Source organism: Phaenicophaeus curvirostris, chromosome 23, assembly GCF_032191515.1.
Source record: "Phaenicophaeus curvirostris isolate KB17595 chromosome 23, BPBGC_Pcur_1.0, whole genome shotgun sequence".
Classification (NCBI taxonomy): Eukaryota; Metazoa; Chordata; class Aves; order Cuculiformes; family Cuculidae; genus Phaenicophaeus; species Phaenicophaeus curvirostris.
The window spans coordinates 1,747,386-1,766,520 of record NC_091414.1 but is presented as its reverse complement, the minus strand read 5'-3'; the positions used below and the strand labels follow the sequence as shown (position 1 = coordinate 1,766,520).

The window sequence follows — 19,135 nt, the reverse complement described above, 5'->3', positions numbered from 1 at the left end:
CATCCCTTCACAATGTTTGATTGCTTCTGCAGTGATGCTACACGTTACTGCGGTTCATGTGATTTTACTGTTTGTACACAGGACACTTACAGACCCTCACGGCGCAATTATTCTTAATTAGCAGGTTGGACACATGCTGCTCTTTCCTCCTGCAATCTGCGATTAATTATCTAGAGATAATGCAGATTTCCTCTTGTTGGTCTCTTGTTTATGTTTACAGGAGGAGGAAACAGTTTAGGGCAAAATGATCTAAATCAGCCACACGCTGGTATCCACACCTTTCGCACCTGAAGATTACCCTGCTCTGGATGGCAGCGTAGAGATTCATAACTTCAGACACCTCAATGTCAGCCTGATTCTTTCTTTCAAGTGTTCCTCCAAGGCCTCGTACTGGTCTTTTTATCCCTTCACTCAAGGACCATTTCTTACCACGACTCAGTTCACTTTGTAGATTGCATGGTATGAAACTTCTTCAGGAGTCATAGCACCAGTGTTACCTTTTAAGTAGGTATTGATATTTTGGGGCAGAGAAGGGTCTTGAGTTCCTTTTTCACTTCTCCCCGCAGCCCCTATTGAACCGAACCATTGTGTGTAATACAGAATCATAGAATAGTTTGGGTTGGAAGGAGCCTTAAAGATCATCCAGTTCCACCCCCTGCGATGGGCAGGGACATCTCCCACTGGATCATGGGCTCCAAGCCCCATCCGACCCAGACTTAGACACCTCCAGGGATGGGGCAGCCACAACTTCCCCGGGCAACCTGTTCCAGGGCCTCCCCACTCTCCTAGTGAAGAAATTCCTCCTTCTGTCTAGCCTAAATCTGCCCCTCTCCAGTTTATCCCCATTGCCCCTCGTCCTATCACTCCAAGCCTTTATAAACAGCCCCTCCCCAGGCATCCCGATAACCAGATCAACATAAACCATGGAGAAACACTACAGAGTCATTGCAAATGTTATCACCATTGTCACAAAGTGTTTCCAGTCTCAGACATAGTTATTTAGAGGAGGACAGCCTTAGGAGAACATCTCAAGTGTTCTTCCTCAGTGTTTGTTTTTGTGTGAGAACTGCAAGCTGCCTCATGTTACCACAGCTCATTTTTATTTCAAGTCCTCATGGCAACATCGATGTTTATTTGATTTCAAGCCCAGGATAAATGCTTTTATTGCAATTACAAAATAAGTCATCATATCCTGACCTCTCCCAGAGGAAATTCAAAGCTACTTCGTGGACTTCAGGTAAATTGTGCAGATTGATGCAGGACTGGGAGCAGAATGACATTCTGCATTTCTCTCAAAGGTGATCCAAGGGCTGGAGCACCTTCTGTACAAGGACAAACTGAGAGAGTTGGGGTTGTTCAGCCTGGAGAAGAGAAGGCTGCAGGGAGACCTTTGAGCAGCTTCCAGTGCTGAAAGGGGCTCCAGGAAAGCTGGGGAGGATCTTTTGATCAGGGAGGGCAGGGAGAGGATGAGGGGGAATGGCTTTGAGCTGAAAGAGGGGAGGTTGAGATGAGATCTTAAGCAGAAATGTTTTGCTGTGAGGGTGAGGAGGACCTGGCCCAGGTTGCCCAGAGCAGGGGTGGCTGCCCCATCCCTGGAGGGGTTCAAGGCCAGGTTGGATGGGGCTTGGAGCCCCTGATCCAGTGGGAGGTGTCCCTGCCCATGGCAGGGGTGGAACTGGATGGGCTTTGAGATCCCTTCCAACCCAAACTATTTAATTATTCTGTGATATGATGCTACAAATTAATAGCTCCTTAGGACAGAACAAAGGCCAACCCAGCCCTTTACTCTCAGTATTTGTTTTTGCTTCCCAGCCAGGCAGAGCCAGACAATGTCAGCTGTTTGTGTGCAGGGAGAGCCAGTCCCGAATTTCTTCCAGCGCTTTAACCTCTGAGACACCTCGTGGTGGAAACGTTCACTGCTGCCGGCATCTCCACGGGTTCCACTCTAACCCACGTGCGGCTTCCATCCTGCTGCCTGTGGAAGCAGCCAGCGTCAACACGGGTTTGTGGAGAAGATCCCTCTGTAGCAGGTTTTTCTTTCAAAAATGTAAAGGCTCAGGGAGGTACGTTTCATCAGGAATGAATCATAGAATCATAGAATCACCAGGTTGGAAGAGACCCACCGGATCATCGAGTCCAACCATTCCCATCAATCACTAACCCATGTCCCTCAGCACCTCGTCCACCCGTCCCTTAAACCCCTCCAGGGAAGGGGACTCAACCCCCTCCCTGGGCAGCCTCTGCCACTGCCCAATGACCCTTTCTGTGAAAAAATTTTTCCTAATGTCCAGCCTGAACCTCCCCTGGTGGAGCTTGAGGCCATTCCCTCTCGTCCTGTCCCCTGTCCCTTGGGAGAAGAGCTCAGCTCCCTCCTCTCCACAACCTCCTTTCAGGGAGTTGCAGAGAGCAATGAGGTCTCCCCTCAGCCTCCTCTTCTCCAGGCTAAACACCCCCAGCTCTCTCAGCCGCTCCTCACAAGGCCTGCTCTCCAGCCCCCTCACCAGCTTCCAACAAGCTTTTCCAACCAAATGATTCAACTATTGAGGATGTTTTGCCACAACAAAGCATCCCAGGGCTGAACGGAGCCAGCATCCCAGTCCTAAATCAAGCCAGCATCCCGGGCTGGGAGCTGGCCCCGCCTCTGATTGACTCCCGGTCAGCCAATCGCGAGTCGCGCTCGGCCGCGGCCCCGCCTCCCGCCGGTCAAACTGGCCAATCAGCACGCTGGATGGTAACGGATCGCCCCGTGAGAACGTCAGCGGTCAAATGAGCCAATGGGCAGAGGGCAAGGTCTGGACCAATCAGATCAAAGAATCGCGGAGATCGCTACACTCTATTGGCTGCTCCGGCTGTCAGTCATCGCCGCCGCGGACGCTGATTGGTCGAAGGGAGGAGGGGGCTGTTTCCGGGGGCGGGGAAGCTATATAAGGGCCGGACAAAGGCGGCGGGGAGGCCGTTCAGATCGCCGCCATTTTGCGCAGCGGGCTCTGAGGAGCAGCAGTCGCGGCCGGCGCACCTCTCCTCCTCCTTCTCCATCGCCACCACCACCATGTCGCGGGATCGGTTCCGTAGCCGTGGCGGCGGCGGCGGCGGCGGCTTCCACCGTCGAGGCGGCGGCGGCGGGCGCGGCGGCCCCAACCACGATTTCCGTTCGCCGCCTCCCGGTATGGGCATGGGGCAGAACCGCAGCCCCATGGCGGGCGGCGCGCAGGGCCCGGGCGGCCCGCCGGGCGGCGGCCCCAAGCCGGAGCCTCCAAAACCGCCGGCTTCTACCTCCGCTCCGCCTTCCTCCTCCTCTTCCTCCTCCTCCGCCACCACCGCGGGGCCCGCGGGCAGCCAGGCCGGGGCCGCTCCGCCCTCCGCGTTGCCCGCGGGGCAGCAGCAGCCGCAGCCCGCGGTGTCGACGGCCTCCTCGGCCCCCTCCGGGCCCGGCGGGCAAGCGCAGCCCAAGCCGAGCCCCAGCCCCACGCCCGCGGGCGGCGCTAAGAAGGGACAAGGCCAGTCGCCGGGCGGCGGCCCCAAAGGGCCTGGAGGGCCGGGACAAGGCCCGCACAAGGGCGGCCCGGGGCATCGCGGAGGGCCGGGCGGGGAGCCGCGGGGCCGCGGGCAGCAGCAGCAGCACCACCAGGGGCAGCAGAGCCTCTCGTCGCAGCAAGGCTCGGGCGGCGGCGGAGAGAAGCTGTCGGATGAGGTGAGTCACGGAACGGTCTCTTTCGCGCCCGCCGCACAAGATGGCGGCGGTCCCGCGCGTTTCAGAGCCGCCATCTTGAGGAGGGGAGGAGCGGGGAAGGGCGTAACCTCCGTGCCGCCATCTTGGGGGGCGCCCCTCGCCCCTTTGTGCTCCCCCCCCGCGTAGCCGTCTGGGGGGCGCGAGGAAGAGAGGAGCAGGGGTGACCAAAAAAAAATGCCGTTAAATCGACTCTCTTTAAGACTTATTTTGGAGTTTTGGATTTCAAAGATGCTTTAATCAGTCCTGGCAACACGAGGGAGCGATCTCCCATCAATCGTGCAGCCAGGCAAGAGCTGAGACAGAATGGGTTTCTCGCTTATGTGCGTGTGTATAAATGTTCCCAGAAGTCTTACTTTCTAAGGACTCGTTTTAGTGTTACTGTGAATTTCACAGTTGTCAGATCTCTCGCTGATTTGGAGCTTTGGCTCCAGTTCTGTCTGACCTGGCATTTTGGCATAGTGAAACATTGCAAACAGGTGATTAGAGAAGACGTCTGTGTTCAGCACAGATCACGCTGAACGCAAGACATAAGTGTCTGGAAGAGCACTATTTGAAAAAAACACTCTAAAACGTGTTCTCAGAGAGGTATTCTGTCTAAGTTTCAGAAAATGCAGTTGGTTGGATGAATTTAATTCTACCTTAAATCAAAACATTCCACTTTCTGTAGCTGCTTTTTGTATCAGGACAAAAGCTGGGGACAGAATGGATTTCCCAGTTATGTATATATACGTATAGATATTCTCGGAAGTCTTATGCATATTGCATTACTTTTCAAGGACTAATTTTAATGTTGTGAACTTCAGAACGGTTATATCTCTTACTGATTTGGAGCTTTGGCTCCAGCTCTGTTGGATCTTGGATTTGTGAGAGAGAGAGACTGCAAACAGAGCTGACTAGGAAAGGTGAAGGTGTCACCTCCATGGTCCCTGTGCTACCCCGAGTGCAGCCTCAGGGATCTCTGCCTACCCAGTTTGGTTTGTGTTTTGAAGACCTTATAGCACCTTTCCAGTACCGGAAGGGGGCCTACAAGAAAGCTAGAGAGATACTTTTTACCAGGGCACGGAGTGATAGAATGAGGGGGAATGGCTTTAAATGGGAAGGGGGAAGATTTAGATTAGGCATTAGGAAGAAATTCTTTATGATTAGGGTGGGGAGTGTCTGGCCCAGGTTGCCCAGAGCTGCCCCATCCCTGGATGTGTTCAAGGCCAGGTTGCATGGGGCTTGGAGCAACCTGGTCAGTGGGAGGTATCGCTGCCCATTGCAGGGGGGTAGAAGTGGCTGATCTCTAAGGTCCCTTCTAGCCCAAAACTGTTCTGAGTTTCTGTATTCGTTTGTGCAAGCTGTGGAGGGACTCTGGGCTTCTGGTGGGAGAAGGGCAACTTGGTTCTGTGGCTCCAACCAGTCTGCTTCTTTGTAGGGATTTAAAGCAAACCTCTCTCTCCTGAGGCGACCCGGGGAGAAGACCTATACTCAGCGTTGCCGCTTGTTTGTTGGGAATTTGCCTGCTGATATAACAGATGAAGACTTTAAAAGACTGTTTGCCAAATATGGGGAACCGGGAGAGGTTTTTATCAACAAGGGGAAAGGCTTTGGATTCATTAAATTGGTAGGCTTTCCTATTGTACATCCATCTATTTAATTCTTACAAATGAGCAATTTAGAGCTTGGTTTTCTAAAACTGGATCTTAAACTTTCCTCAGGAATCTAGAGCTCTTGCAGAAATAGCAAAAGCTGAACTGGATGATACCCCCATGAGGGGTCGACAGCTTCGTGTTCGGTTTGCCACACATGCTGCTGCGCTCTCAGTGCGGAACCTTTCCCCTTATGTCTCCAACGAGTTACTTGAGGAAGCTTTTTCCCAGTTTGGTCCAGTGGAAAGAGCTGTTGTGATCGTAGATGATCGGGGTAGATCAACAGGAAAAGGCATTGTTGAATTTGCGTCAAAGCCAGCTGCAAGGAAAGCATTTGAACGGTGTACTGAAGGAGTGTTTTTGTTGACAACGTAAGTATTTTGTTGCTTAAGATTTTGTGCTTTATGCTGAAAGAAATTGTCAGCTTCTAGTGTTTCAGAATGAAATTTCATATAGGAGAGTAAAATGGGTGTTTTTTTGTTCAGCACTCCTAGGCCAGTTATTGTGGAACCATTGGAACAACTGGATGATGAAGATGGTCTTCCAGAAAAGCTTGCTCAGAAGAATCCGATGTATCAAAAGTAGGCACTGTCTTTTGGTTTAGAGAGTATGTAGATGGAGTAATTTCTCAGAGCCTGGGACAATACTACATACACACACCATTTCCCTTGGAAATGGGCTTTGAATTTTGAGTAGTACTTTTAAGTTCTTGGGTTTTGGTAGTCCTTTGATTTTTGATGATGTAATGTGCTGATTTGTTTAGTATATTCACAGCAGCAACTTTCTGCATTGTATCACAAACACTAAATCCTAATTTGCAGCCCAGTATCAGATACTTTCTCATTTGTGTAGCAACTGTTGAACAGCACTCCCCAGCTGTTTGCTCCTCCTGTTAGTAACTGTCATCTCACTGCAGATAAGGTGACTCTTGTGTTGATGATTCCGTGGGGAATTTACAAACTGATCTCTATGGTATGAAATGAGAAATTAAGTAAAATTCTGACTCCTTCCAGGATTAGTAAAACAAAGTTGCATATGGATTTGCCTCTTGAAGCTGGCAGCTAAGCATAAAAGAGTAGATATAAGTCTTTAGGAGTCTCTTTCCCAAGTAGCAGTTTTAGGTTAGGGGCTGAATGTTAGAACTGATGGTAGAAATGTGATGTTTGCCCAGATCGCAAAAGGGAGTGCAGGGGGGGTGAGATCCATCAGTTTTGAATGAGAAAGTGCTCCAAATAACCTGCCTTGATCAGAAATTGTAAGTAGTTTAGAGGTGGCATCTTTGAAAACAATATAGGTTGTTATAGCATTCCTAAAATGTTGAAATACTTTGCTGGTGTATGAAAAGCTTTTGAACTTTACTTGTTTTGTTCATTAATTGCTGAATGTTGGATGCCAGTTTCTTTACATGACACAATAAGCTGTTGACCCTCAGGCATTTTGAAAACTATTTAAGTTAGTGAAGATTATTCGTTGCCTTTAACATGAAGTGCTTTGTGTGAGCTGGCATGGAGTAAATCTGTCTCTCCATATGCTGTTGTTCTGAGCAGCTGCACCCATCTGCTTTGGGAATGTTGTGCCTGGCCTTTGCTGGCAGTGAAGTGTCTAAGGGAGAAGTTAAAAACAAGATTAATATGCAGTAGAACTGTAACTGAGAAGATTTGCTTGGATGTGATAGTGCAGGAGTCTTTATACGCACTATAATAGAATTTATTTATATCAAATGCTGCTGTTAGGTATGTCAAGCATTATACTGTGTCAGCCTTCTGTCACAGTGAGTTTTCCATCACACAGTTGTGAGGTACTGTCTTTGGGGCTCTTGCTTCCTGAAAACTTTGTTCCTCTGGTTGTGATCTTTGACCTTCAGTTTCCAGCTTTTTACCTAGTCTGAATGAGCTGTTTGCCTTTTCCCAGGGAAAGAGAGACTCCTCCCCGTTTTGCCCAGCCTGGCAGTTTTGAATTTGAATATTCCCAGAGGTGGAAATCTTTAGATGAAATGGAAAAACAACAGAGAGAGCAGGTGGCAAAAAACATGAAAGATGCCAAGGATAAACTTGAAAGTGAGATGGAAGATGCTTATCATGAGCACCAGGCAAACCTCTTGCGTCAAGGTAATTTGTTTTGAATACAGTGTCATTGTTATGCTTTAAATGCTAGATTAAATATATGGCTATTCAGTGGTTTCATGCATAAATTTGTTTCCTGTTGCTAACCTGAAAATGAGCAACTGGTAGTTTTTCAATTTTATTTAAATGAAGTTTGTTAGGAATAGTGGTACTCAGAAGGCATCTGGCTGTGTTAGTGTAGGAGTGGTTGATCTAATTCAAACCTGAGTTTAGATCCAGTGTCAGTTAGTGAAATACATGCTGACAACCTTCATTTCTGCAGACCTTATGAGGCGTCAGGAAGAGCTGAGGCGTATGGAAGAGCTCCATAATCAAGAAATGCAGAAGCGCAAGGAAATTCAGCTCAGGTTGGTTTGCCTTTCGTGGGTTTTTTTCAGTGTTAGTTGTTTCTTTTAAAATGACTTACACATGAAAGTTTTTGTTTTTCAAGAAACACCATTGCCGCTTCAGTTTGTGCATGAGAAATTGAACTGCAGTGTAAGTTTTTCCTTGAGTGTTTGAACCATCATAGTGTCTTTTTTTTTTTTTGCTTAAGTGTAATCATTCATTGCTTTCTAAATTGCTCACGTAAGTGTTGTTGGTGAGTGGGTATGTTCTGCTTCTGGGGTTTAATGGTCTGCTTTGGGGTGATCAGGCAGGAGGAGGAGCGTCGCAGGCGGGAAGAAGAAATGATGATACGTCAGCGGGAGATGGAGGAACAAATGAGAAGACAGAGGGAAGAGAATTATAGTAGAATGGGTTACATGGATCCAGTAAGTAAAATATCTTTGTGGATACGTTACTGTGTTCAGGCATTTCCAGAAATGTTTTGAATGTGTGGCTTTCTTTAATATCGATGCGTTTTGATTCCTTTAGGCTAGATAATGTGATGTCTGTGTGTAGGTGAAGTGGCCTTACCTTTGCTGGATTTTAGTAGTTGGTTATCTGTGCTAAAAGTTGTTTCTTCCATGCAGAGGGAGAGAGACATGAGAATGGGTGGTGCCACCACGATGAACATGGGAGGTAAATAATTTTTAAGTAATTAACTGATGTGGTTAACTTGGAAGTTGACAGAAGATGATTCTGTATTTTTCTCTCTTAGATCCTTATGCTTCTGCAGCCCAGAAATTTCCACCTCTCGGAGGTGGTGGCGGCATAGGTTATGAAGCTAATCCAGGAGTTGGCCAAGCAGCCATGAGTGGTTCTATGATGGGAAGTGACATGGTAACGTATCCTGTGGTGGCTTTAGTTTAGCACAAGGGAAATGTGTCGGTTGGGAGCAGTTTTCTCTGCCATGTTCGGATGGTTGGGTGAATGCCACTGTTAACTGCTGCCTTTCTTGTCAGGTGTTTAACACGGAGACTGTGGCAGTGTGTAGTACTAGTTAGTTCTTAACCGTTATGGTAGCTTACGCAGTCGGAAGCTGTTTCTCAGTGAATTCAAATGTGCTGTTAAGCATATTTGCAATTAACTCTGATTTTATTGGATTTTCGAGCGTCACTCTTAGGCTTGGAAGGATTTTTTTTTTTTTATAAAATTCTAGAGAATCTGACAAATTTCCTAATGGGAATACACAATGTAGTAGCTTTTCAGCAATTTGCTATTCTGTATTCACGGGGAGGAGATTTCGTTCTCCTTTCTGGTGTGTAACATTGCATTTAGTTTGGCCCTTCCAAGCCTAGTTAGGATTGATGCATGTTGGTATGGGTCTGCTGTTAAAACAGAAATCTGCGTTCATGTCTAAGTAGCAGATTAACTTGAATAATGAAAGATAAACAGCATACCCCTTACTCTGTATGGTGGTGTTTGCCACAGAAGGGCAGAAATGCTGTTTTTTAGCTTTGGGCATGTTCCAGTGGTCCTTGGCTGTAGCCATTTTGTGGTTCCTGTCTCACAAAGGAGTGATAGCCCGTTCTTGTTTTCCTGTTAGGCATGACTGTATAGGTGGAGTTTGTTAAAGCTACAGCATATCTCCTGCTCAGAAGTATGCTTCCAAACTGTAGTATTTTTGGCACACTAGTGATATGTGAATGGGCTCGGAGCCCGCTTGGTGTTACCACACTGAAGCAATGCGATGTAGATTAATGAAATGCGTAATGGGTAAGATGGAAATACGCTGGCTGAGGTGGTGATAATCATTGTGCTTCACCCTTCTGACAGGGTACACACTCCGGAGCACAAGCTGAAGTAAATGTTTTTTTGGGTGGGTTCAGGCCTCTGGCTTAATGTGGTGAGCTACCATAGTAGCCTGTCAAGTACCCTCTGGTTTTTTTGGGAGGCATATCTTTGGAATTATAACTTGCAGAGCATCACTGATGGAGTAGACAGTGCCGTTGGCCTTTATCTGTACAATTGCTGATGTTTCAACAGTTCCTGAGTTCCCTGTGAACAGTTAGGCAGTCTGTGGTGAATGCCGTGTACGTTTTTTCTCCTGAAATTCATGATGCAGGTGCATGGTGAACTTGTGTAATCCTCGAAAATGTGATATGGTCCAAAGGTGTGACAGCAAGACAGGTGAACTGCCTCGAGCTTCTTAGATGGGGATCTCTGCTACAGTTACGGGGCTGATGTCTTTCAAATGGAATTTGAGATAAGCGTAAGCTGCTGTGAGTTAGGCAGAAAGGACCTAGGTAATCCTGCTGAAATTCCTTCCTTGGAAGGACTGAGACTGACTTCCAGAAGTCAAGAACTTGAAGTGTGAATTCTCAGTTGCAGATACCTTTTGTAACAAACCACCTACCATTGTTCTGTTACTCAGGAGTGGAAAACTTGCTTGAAATGAGAGTTTAAAGCTATCTTTGACTTTAAATTTGTCAGTTCTGTAGATTGAGTACTGATCACACCTACTGGTACAGTAACTTAATGAAGCACATGCAACTAGAGGTACTAGTAGAAATACCCTAAGTCTCTGCTTTATTGCAGGGTGATTTAGCTTTTACATCATGGTGTGAAATCTTCCAGTGCTGTGAAGCTGAGGATTTTCCAAGAGCTTGTGGTGAAGGTGGGATGGGAAGGGAATTGGCTGGATGCACACAACCCTTCGTGCAGAGTTCTAACTTGAAACACTGAATAAATTGTCGCTCTTTGAACCTGTTTTGCATATTCTAGAGCAGCATTTTGGAGTACTGGGAATGTAACAAATGGGAGTCTTTCCATCAAGCAGTGGCATTGGTTAGGTAAATCGCTGGTCATGAGCTTTTTTTTGACATTTTTTTCTTCTTGCGATCCAGTAGTGCTCACAATTAGGTTTGGTCACTGCTCAAGGGCCTCTGCAGTTTAGTCAGCAGACCATAATCTTAACCCCTTCTTGAAAAGCACATGGTCTCTATTGCAGCACATGCCATTAACTGGTGAGTAGGCATTCTGTTTACAAGGACATTTATGAATGTCAGCTCATACCTGAGTGAAGATTCATTCTTTGGTTAGGCTGATGTGAAATGACAGTGGTTGCACTAAAGGTGAGAAGTTTGCAAGCTGTTTGCATTAACTTGGTTTAAAATTGCTAGAGCTCATTTGGAAAAGTGGTGAGTTCACATCTGCAACTAATGCTTACATTTCTAGCACTGCAGGGAGGATCTGTTCTTTGTAACAGATGTATGAGAATGCATCAAGTGGGAACATACCTCAAGGCATGTATTACAATAAACTAATTTTTAAATTACCCTTTTTTCCTTTCTATGTTCCCGGTACCTGTGGATCGGCTCAATGGTGATTGTATCGACGAACCTTGACTGCGGAACCTTCTAAAAATATATACTTAACACACATGGACATCAACTACATATAATGAACTGTTAATTCTCTTCCAATAGCGTCCTGAACGCTTTGGGCAGGGAGGAGCGGGGCCTGTGGGTGGCCAGGGTCCTAGAGGAATGGGGCCTGGAACACCGACAGGATATGGTAGAGGGAGAGAAGAATATGAAGGCCCAAACAAAAAGCCCCGATTTTAGATGTGACCTGTAGTTTCATTCCAGTTTGTTTGTCTGTCTTGTTTAGACACCAATTTTTTAATTCTTGCATTTTAGTAAGAAAGCTACGTTTTTATGGATGTTAGAAACTTACTGACCTAATATTTGTAAGTGGTCTGTTTGGGCGAGTACAATTTAATTATGTAATGCAGTGTTTCAAAAGAAATTTAGCTGTTTTTTTGATGTATAACGTCCCTGACTTGATGGCAGTGTACCTTGTGCCACTGAATTCCCGAAGTGTACCAACTTTTTTTTACTGTGCTTCAAATAAATAGAAAACTAAATGTAGTAGCTCTTCTTGCCATTCATGGTTAAACTTAATGAGGCTGAATCCCACACCTTCTGCAGTAAACAGTCTTGATTAGAGGTCAAATTGAGACCAGGGTGTGGAGCTGCAGCAAAGAGCCAGAGCTCTTCCCTTAATGCCTCTAGCAAAGATTGGGTCAAACTAGCCAAACTTCCCATTAGGTGCAGATATTTTGAGCATTAATTGTGCTGCAATAAGGAAGCAAATGAAACTCGTGCTGTACGATGTGCTAATCACAGCTATGCTGCAAGCCATGCAGTGTGTAATGCATTTTCTATTTTAGCTACGGATCATGGGTGGTGGGATGGTCGCACTTGCCACCTTGACAGTTACTGCTTGGAATCTTCCAAAGACTTTAAGCAGAAGACTAGCAATGGGTACTTTAAAGTCATAGAATGACTTGTATTGGCTGACTTCCTACCTAAAGGATTGTTAATGTGATATTTATGTGCTCTTAAGCTGTCTGAGGTTACAGGATCTGGCCTTGCTCCGTATTGTATTCTTACCTGAAATTGCTTGGCAAAAAGACCAGAAGTGTTAATTGAGTGATTAAGGTTAACTTGCTTATGTCCTCTTGCTAACTGAGTGGGGTAATTTGCATAGTTCAGAATACAATCGTGTATTATGGGGACTGCAGGAACTGTTCTTAAATAATGTAGCTGGTGGGCAAATCCTAAAACCTGTATGTAAAATACAGAAATTTTCTTGCTTGCATGATAGCTATCACTCTTATTATTAATGTTTGGAGGTAATGCATCAAAAGTAGTATCTGAATCTGGAGTTCAACAGTTAAGACTACACAGTACAAATAAACTCCCTTTAAGGTTCTTCTGTAGAAGATCTGATGAATTCGTTAGCTTGCTGTTCATTTTATTAAGCCCCAGAAGAATTTCAAAGCATTCTGGACTCATGATAAGGTAGTTGCTCTGCTTACTATTGTTGTATCAGATGAGCTGGGAACACAACTTCCCAGTACAAAATGCCTTGGTGTTAAGGCAGGATACATCAACCTGCTTGGCACAAAGTAGGTAAACTTAGTTTGGCTGTACCTTCACACCATTCCCCAGCTACCAAGCATTCTGTGAGTAGCTTTAATCTTCCAAAGATCTTTCCATTCCTTGTGCTAAGCATTGGCTAATTCTAAATTTCATGCTAAATTTTGTCTGTGGTTAAAACTTCAGTGACAGAGTGCAGTATTTTAGAGTGCAGATGATTCCTCTTGAAGTACTCCAAGTGCTGTTATTCCTTAAATGAAAAAATAGCATGTTGGGAAATGCTGATACCAGGTAACACTGACTTTGAATATTAAGCGCACTAAATAGTGAGTCAGATTGGTGAATGCTTATTTTCCCAGAAAAGCTTGGGGGTTGATAACATGCTACAACAATAAATTGCTCTTCAGGAAATTCCGAATTGGCAGTTCCTGAACTGCAGACCAAGTATTTGAGAATACTGGTATGGGATACTCAGTTTAAAAACCAGCGGTACTGATGCAATTTGCTCTGTTGGAGTAGTAATAAATAATGCCTGTGTCTTCTGAAGGGTGTTCATGGGACACCCGCAAAAGGTGAAGGTGTCTGAGATGGGGAATTCTGAACGTAAACATTAATTTAATTTTTTCAGTTTATTTTTCAGATTACATGTCATTCTTTATTAAAGAGATGTTGGTGCTTATCCTAAAGTATGTTCTTTTGTAGTTCTGTAACTTGGAAGAGTGAAGGATGCTGATGTCCTTGTACCTTACAGAGCTTGTCTTTTGGTACCCCTGTTCTGTACGTAAGCTACTGTTGCTAGGTATTAAAAATAGCTGAGTTGCAAACCCATGATTAGTTGCTATATTGAAAGATTTGAAAGCTTTCAAAACATCCGAAAGCTTGGTTAAATCTAGCTTTGTTGTAGCTGCATAAGCAGAGTTTCTAAAACGAGTTCTGCTTGGAGTTGCATACCATTAACTAGCCAACTTCTTTTCAAGACCTTTTAATGGTGGTGTCTTAAAAGCCGGCAAACATGTAAACTTTAACATCTATCTGATAAAGTCACTAAATATGAGAGGCGATAAAGTTACCTTCCTGTGATCTGTTCCTATGAGGCTGGGGACTTTTTTTTCATAAAACCAGACTTACATAATTAAATCCTGAAAACAATTTAGAGAAGCTCTTTGTTGGTCAGACCTGTTTTTTGGATGGTCTGGATCATGTAACACATTTTTGTACTGGACTTGGAGGACATTGGCTGTTGCAATTTAGCTTGTTTTATCAAAATTGAGCCCATTTTGATACTTGGTGCTCTAAAAACTGCAGCATGTAGAAACTGGTATCGTTACACATGTATCTTCACACTTTCTCAGAAACAAAACCAGAACGATCTTACCTTACGGTGTAGACACATGACACTAATCATTAATCCAGCTGACGAGAAACTGAAACTGCTTTTGAGATTTTGTGGTATTTTTGTGGTAGAAAAATTCTTGGCTTCTCCTTGGCAACCATTTACTGTGGCAGCAAGTTTTTGTGGAGTTTGAGACGGCAATTTGCAGTTAAAACTAGTGGCCTGCTACGTAACTGCACTTAGCCAGCATTTCTGCAGTTCATAACTGTGAGGAACGTAGTACCACAAATGGCAATGGACATTAGGACCCGGATGTAGTATTCCTGCTTGCTCCGAGATTCTCATTGCCGACTGCGTACAGGTAGGTAACAAGCAATATAATATAACTTGGTGACTTTCTATGTAATCTTATTCTGTGGCTATTCTGACATCACACTTCTGACTGTGGAATTACAGTGCAGCACTCCTCATACCTGTGTGTTCAGCTTGCATCAAAGCTGTGTGGTTTTCGGTTTAAAGCTTTGTCTTGTTCAGGGTCAATAAGCAACTTATGTGATTCTTAGATTTCAGACCCGATTCCTTTGTGCATATGACTTGGCTTGTGTGAATTTTTCTTAGTTCCGATGTAATGAAGATATTCTTGGAGGAGCTCTGTGGGGAAGAGGGACTGTGATCTTAAAACTCACTGAACTAGTGCTGTCAGTGCCTAGAAAAGGACTATTTAAGCTTTCCATAGTGACAAAACGGCCCATCTGCAGCGCATCCCTTTGTAGAGTCTTGGTTCCATAGGAAGAATGTTCATCGCTGCTCTGGCCCTGTGTGCACTATGTGATAGCCACTTTAACCTGCTGATACAGTCAGCTTTGAGACTGATTTGGGTTATTTTTGAGGACATACAAATGACTGCTTGAATGAATCCCTGTGAGTAGTTTGATAGAACTTACTGGATGTTTCAGTTGTCTTTAAATCTTTGATTCACAAAGTATAATAACTTTCTCTGCCTTTAATTGACAGCAGTGAGATTCTGTATTTCTGCCTCGTAGACTCATCTCAGTAGTGTAATTCTCTATTTCATTTTTCATCAGTCTTGGTGATGTAATTCTAAACTCTTCATTACTAGAACTGCTGAATTTAGTGTTTCAGGATTAACATGCTTTACACTTCCAGACATCCAGACATGCTGATCTCCAGCTCTTTTGCATTAGCTCTTGTACCTGAATTTCAGGCTCCTTTATTTCAGTATGTGATCTAGCTCTTGTTTGATGTTCAGTTTATTTCAGAAGTGTTGTAACGCGTTTTCCCACTTGTTCTGCAAAGTTCTGCTTTGCGTACTTGCTTTGGGTATTATTATCCCATTGGGGCCCTCCTGTGTTACCTTCCTGGTGAGACTCTTTGCTGGTGCGCGGGGGCCCTGTGGGACAGCCTTGCCCTCTGTTGTAGCCAACTTCTCAAGTTCCCTGGAAGCCTGAAGTAGCAGTTGCATCTTAGGAATCATGGTGACAGCTCTTCGGTTACACCTCAGCAAGTGTAGCCAGACTCTGGCAGTCAAGCAGTGACACTGCTTGTCACAAAGACAGTTTGGCTTTTCATGGTGGCTTACTCTTACCTGTGACTAGAATTCAGTTGCAAAACAGATGGCAGCATGCACGTTGTCATCCAGCGAATCTGAATTATTGATCTTTAAACCAGTGCTCAGATCTCACTAATTTTTCCAGTGTGCTCTGGATACTTGACCTGCAGGAATGTCGTGGAAGGGTTACTGGCACATCTGCCTCATTCTACATACTTGAAATAGCAGGGTTTTGACATTCTTGGAGCAAGCAATTTGTGCCTGAACCATGGGTCTCATACCAGCTCTGACTGTCTGCAGTAACGACACTTGGTGCGGTAGCTAACTTAAAAGCAAATAGCCATGTCTGCTCTTAGCCAGTCTGTAACAAGCGGGTACAAGAAATGACACTGAAGTGCTTGCATTGTGTTTCATCTTGGATTTATCTGTGTGTGAAATACACTTTTTCTCAAAAGCCTATCTGAAGCTCAGAAGTGTGGTGTCAGAATACATATGCGTACCTGCTAGGCCCTCCGATCCAGGTACTGGTGCTGGCAGGAGAGAGCACAGCATAGCGTCTATGGGGGCTTTACTGTAACATTAAGCATACAAAGTGTTGATTTGCTTGCAGTTATCCCCATAGCTACACACTGAGGCCTGTGAGTAGTTTAGGACTTGAGCAGTAATGGGGTTGCATGTCTCTGTTAATCATTGCCAGCTGCAGTGACATGATCAGGAAGGCCAGTGTTCTGTTCCATTACGTACAATAAGGCTAAGCATGTTGGAAAGGAGGCATTAAAAGTATGCTGTTATGGGTAATTCCTTGGCTTCTTCCACTACTACTAACTAGCAAGTTTGGAATCGGCTAATTAGCTTCAGATTTTTGTTTCTCTCCATACCAGCTAGTGGGGCTCTTGAATAGCTGCTTACTAGAAAAGGACAAAAAGGGAGGATTGGCCTTCTCCCACCTCTGTCATTGCTGCTAGGTAATGATTGACACGTTAGGACTTGGCTGTGCAATCCCGCAGTGGTCTGTGAATACCCCATCTCTAAATGTGCTTTGAACACCAGTACTGAAGAGTTAACTGGGGAGAGCTGGGAGGAGTGTGCCTATAAGTGAATCTGGAGTGTTAAAAAGATGCACAAAGATATAGTATCCCTTATGCATGATGTTTGTTGCTACGGCATAGAAAACAAAACGTGCATACTATACTTCTGCTCTTGAGGGCTGTGATAAAACCCAGGTGGTGGCATTGAGACTAAACCTGAATTTCTCCCTGCCTGGTCTGAGCTCATGGTGGCCATGGTGTGATTTGTGTGCCCAGAGCCTCGTACTGCATCCCTGGCTGCTGACCGCTGCAGCTTGCCCTCAGCCATCCAGTAGAAGGGTGAGTCTGCAAAGGGAAGAATCTGTTGCCGAGAGCAAAAAGTGCAGACTGACAGTGCTAACCTCTAGTGTCTTCCTTTTGCTTTCTGAAGCACTTCTAGGACAGCTGCACCCGAGTGCTGCTAGGAGTCCAGGGCATTGCACTCCTCATGACGGGGAAGAGAGGGCAGGAGACAAACCCCAGGGTAAAACAGTTGGAGTAGCCCGACCAAATTGCTCATGCCTTCACATAAGGGATAGTATACCTCTGGCTGCAAACTTCACTGTACTCAGACTGGTGATTTACGGTTTGTGCTCAGACAAGATGCAGTTCTTCAGGCAACTACCTGCATATGCCTTCATCTCTTCACAAGTGTTCAGGCTAGCTTCTTTCTGCCCCGCATTCTTCCACTTAATATTTTGGAATAATGTGTAAATTCCCCCTCATAACTAATCAGTCCATGTATCTTAAACCTTTGTTTTTAAGTTAGTTTTGAAATGGTCAGAATTTTTTGTGTATTTCTGTAATAACTTCTGTTGTTATCCTTTAGGTGAAGATGAAAGCTGAGTGACATCGGAGTGCTCATCTGTGGGAAGTAAGCATCACTTCTAGTCTTGTTCTCAGTGGGGGAAATAACAAAGGCACTGAATCCTTGATGTCCAGTGCCTGAGTACCTTTGAATTGGTGAATATTGAGAAATCAGTACAAGGGAATAAATGATATGTGTGGGGTAGAGCTGAGTGCCTGCTGTCAAGCTGTGGGGTTCAGCACCCAGACTCCAACTGGGCTTGAAATCTTGACAGCAGTGGCTAAAAATACCTTTTTAGATGTGGGTTTGTACAAAAGATTTCAACATCACTGTAAGTATAACCTGAATACTTTTGCAGTTCAGGAGCTGAGCATGAGCACATCCAGCACGATGCCCAGTGATGTGTGGAGGGACCAAGAGAACAAGCAAACGAGTGAGTAGTTGATGTCCTTACAATGTTGTAAGAGCTCAGTAGCCTGCACCCTGTGAGGTATTATGTTGCTCCTGCCTGAAATTTGCCCATGATTAATCTCAATTTTATATAAAATTTCTGAATACTTCTTTTGTTGTGTTGAGATGTAACCATTGATTGAGGCTTTTCAGCCCTGCAGCATCAAATAAGCTTTCTCCTGTAGGTGGTCAAACAAGGAATAACCGTTTCTGTATCCAAGCTCCATTGAGGGGGGGGTGTGATTGTCAGCAAGTGAACAATAGAGCAGCTGCTTCTCAAACATTAATCCAACTCAAGAGTTGTTCAAAAGCTACTTTTCTGAAACATTTTAATCAACACTGAACTTTCAAAATAAGCTGGAATATCAGCGTATACGAAGAGCACGAGCAGTTTTCAATCTTGCGTGAGGAGGAACATGCCCAGTCCCTTAACTGGGAGTGATGAGTTAGTGACAGATTAGATGTGCCACAGCTGAAACTGTAAGACTCAGCGTGACTGAGTTGGCGAGCTGGCAGATCCTGTGTGGTGGTCCCGCTGCTGTTCCTAGGGTGACGAAACATAAAACCAGGTCAGATCTTTAAGATCTATGAAGCAGATGCAAATGCGAATGCTCTTCATTTAATCTCAAGTCTGATGAGAGAGCTGCTAGAGCCCACAGAAGATCTGATGGGCACATAACCTGTTGTGAGGCTCTCGTTCCCTCTGCATGTCATTTTGTGTGATTTCTGCTGGCAGTCTTTGTGTTCTTACTGTGTGCTTTGCACTTGCAGAAGAAGAAGCAGTCCAAAGGCAGTGAAGAGGAGCCAGGAGTGTACAATTCTTACGAATAAAACACTTGAATTCTTCTGTGAGTGACTTCTGGTTTGTTTGGGGTGCATTCTCTGAGCCAGCTGTCTGTTCAGCATAACATGGTGTGGATGGATTTGAGAAACGCTGCCACAGTGTGGGGTGCTGAGGGTGCTGGGTGCCCCGAGAAGGGTGTGGATTGGTGGGTCCTGCTCTGCACTGAACCATGTAAGAGACACCCACTCATAACTAATAATGCAGTATTTTCTGCTAGGCTTGTACCATGGGTTTACTCTGGTGCTTAAAACACTCCTGCTGTCAGGTTGTGTTGCTGACCAGGGTGCAGCTACAGGTGCTTCTGCTTCATGACCAGCTTAGTGGTTTTTA

General features: G+C 45.1%; 1 protein-coding gene across 7 annotated transcripts; it reads left to right on the top strand.

Annotated features, from left to right (window-relative positions):
* The first annotated feature begins 2,943 nt into the window (after positions 1–2,943).
* Positions 2,944–18,808, top strand: SFPQ (splicing factor proline and glutamine rich). 7 transcript variants are annotated; one of them, XR_011339014.1, is made up of 12 exons: positions 2,944–3,691; positions 5,148–5,336; positions 5,431–5,732; positions 5,847–5,942; positions 7,273–7,469; positions 7,747–7,831; positions 8,119–8,236; positions 8,438–8,486; positions 8,566–8,687; positions 17,533–17,577; positions 17,870–17,944; positions 18,733–18,808. XR_011339014.1 is itself a non-coding variant. In XM_069875490.1 (11 exons), exons 1-10 carry the CDS (start codon positions 3,050–3,052, stop codon positions 17,551–17,553), a joined length of 1,821 nt encoding a protein of 606 aa, XP_069731591.1. In that variant the 5' UTR covers positions 2,944–3,049; the 3' UTR covers positions 17,554–17,577; positions 17,870–18,808. The 7 variants fall into 7 exon arrangements, 2 of the variants coding, with proteins under 2 accessions (XP_069731591.1, XP_069731592.1); XR_011339013.1 differs by adding an exon at positions 11,276–14,427 and having other exon boundaries at positions 17,870–18,808; XR_011339011.1 differs by having other exon boundaries at positions 11,276–17,577.
* Positions 18,809–19,135: the final 327 nt, after the last annotated feature.

Bases quoted from the DNA above. Each gene is read 5' to 3' on its own strand.
- SFPQ (XM_069875490.1), top strand. From the start codon at position 3,050: ATGTCGCGGGATCGGTTCCGTAGCCGTGGCGGCGGCGGCGGCGGCGGC. The intron at 3,692-5,147 runs GTGAGTCACGGA...GCTTCTTTGTAG, and splicing joins GAGAGAAGCTGTCGGATGAG to GGATTTAAAGCAAACCTCTC. The intron at 8,688-17,532 runs GTAACGTATCCT...GTTATCCTTTAG, and splicing joins CTATGATGGGAAGTGACATG to GTGAAGATGAAAGCTGAGTG.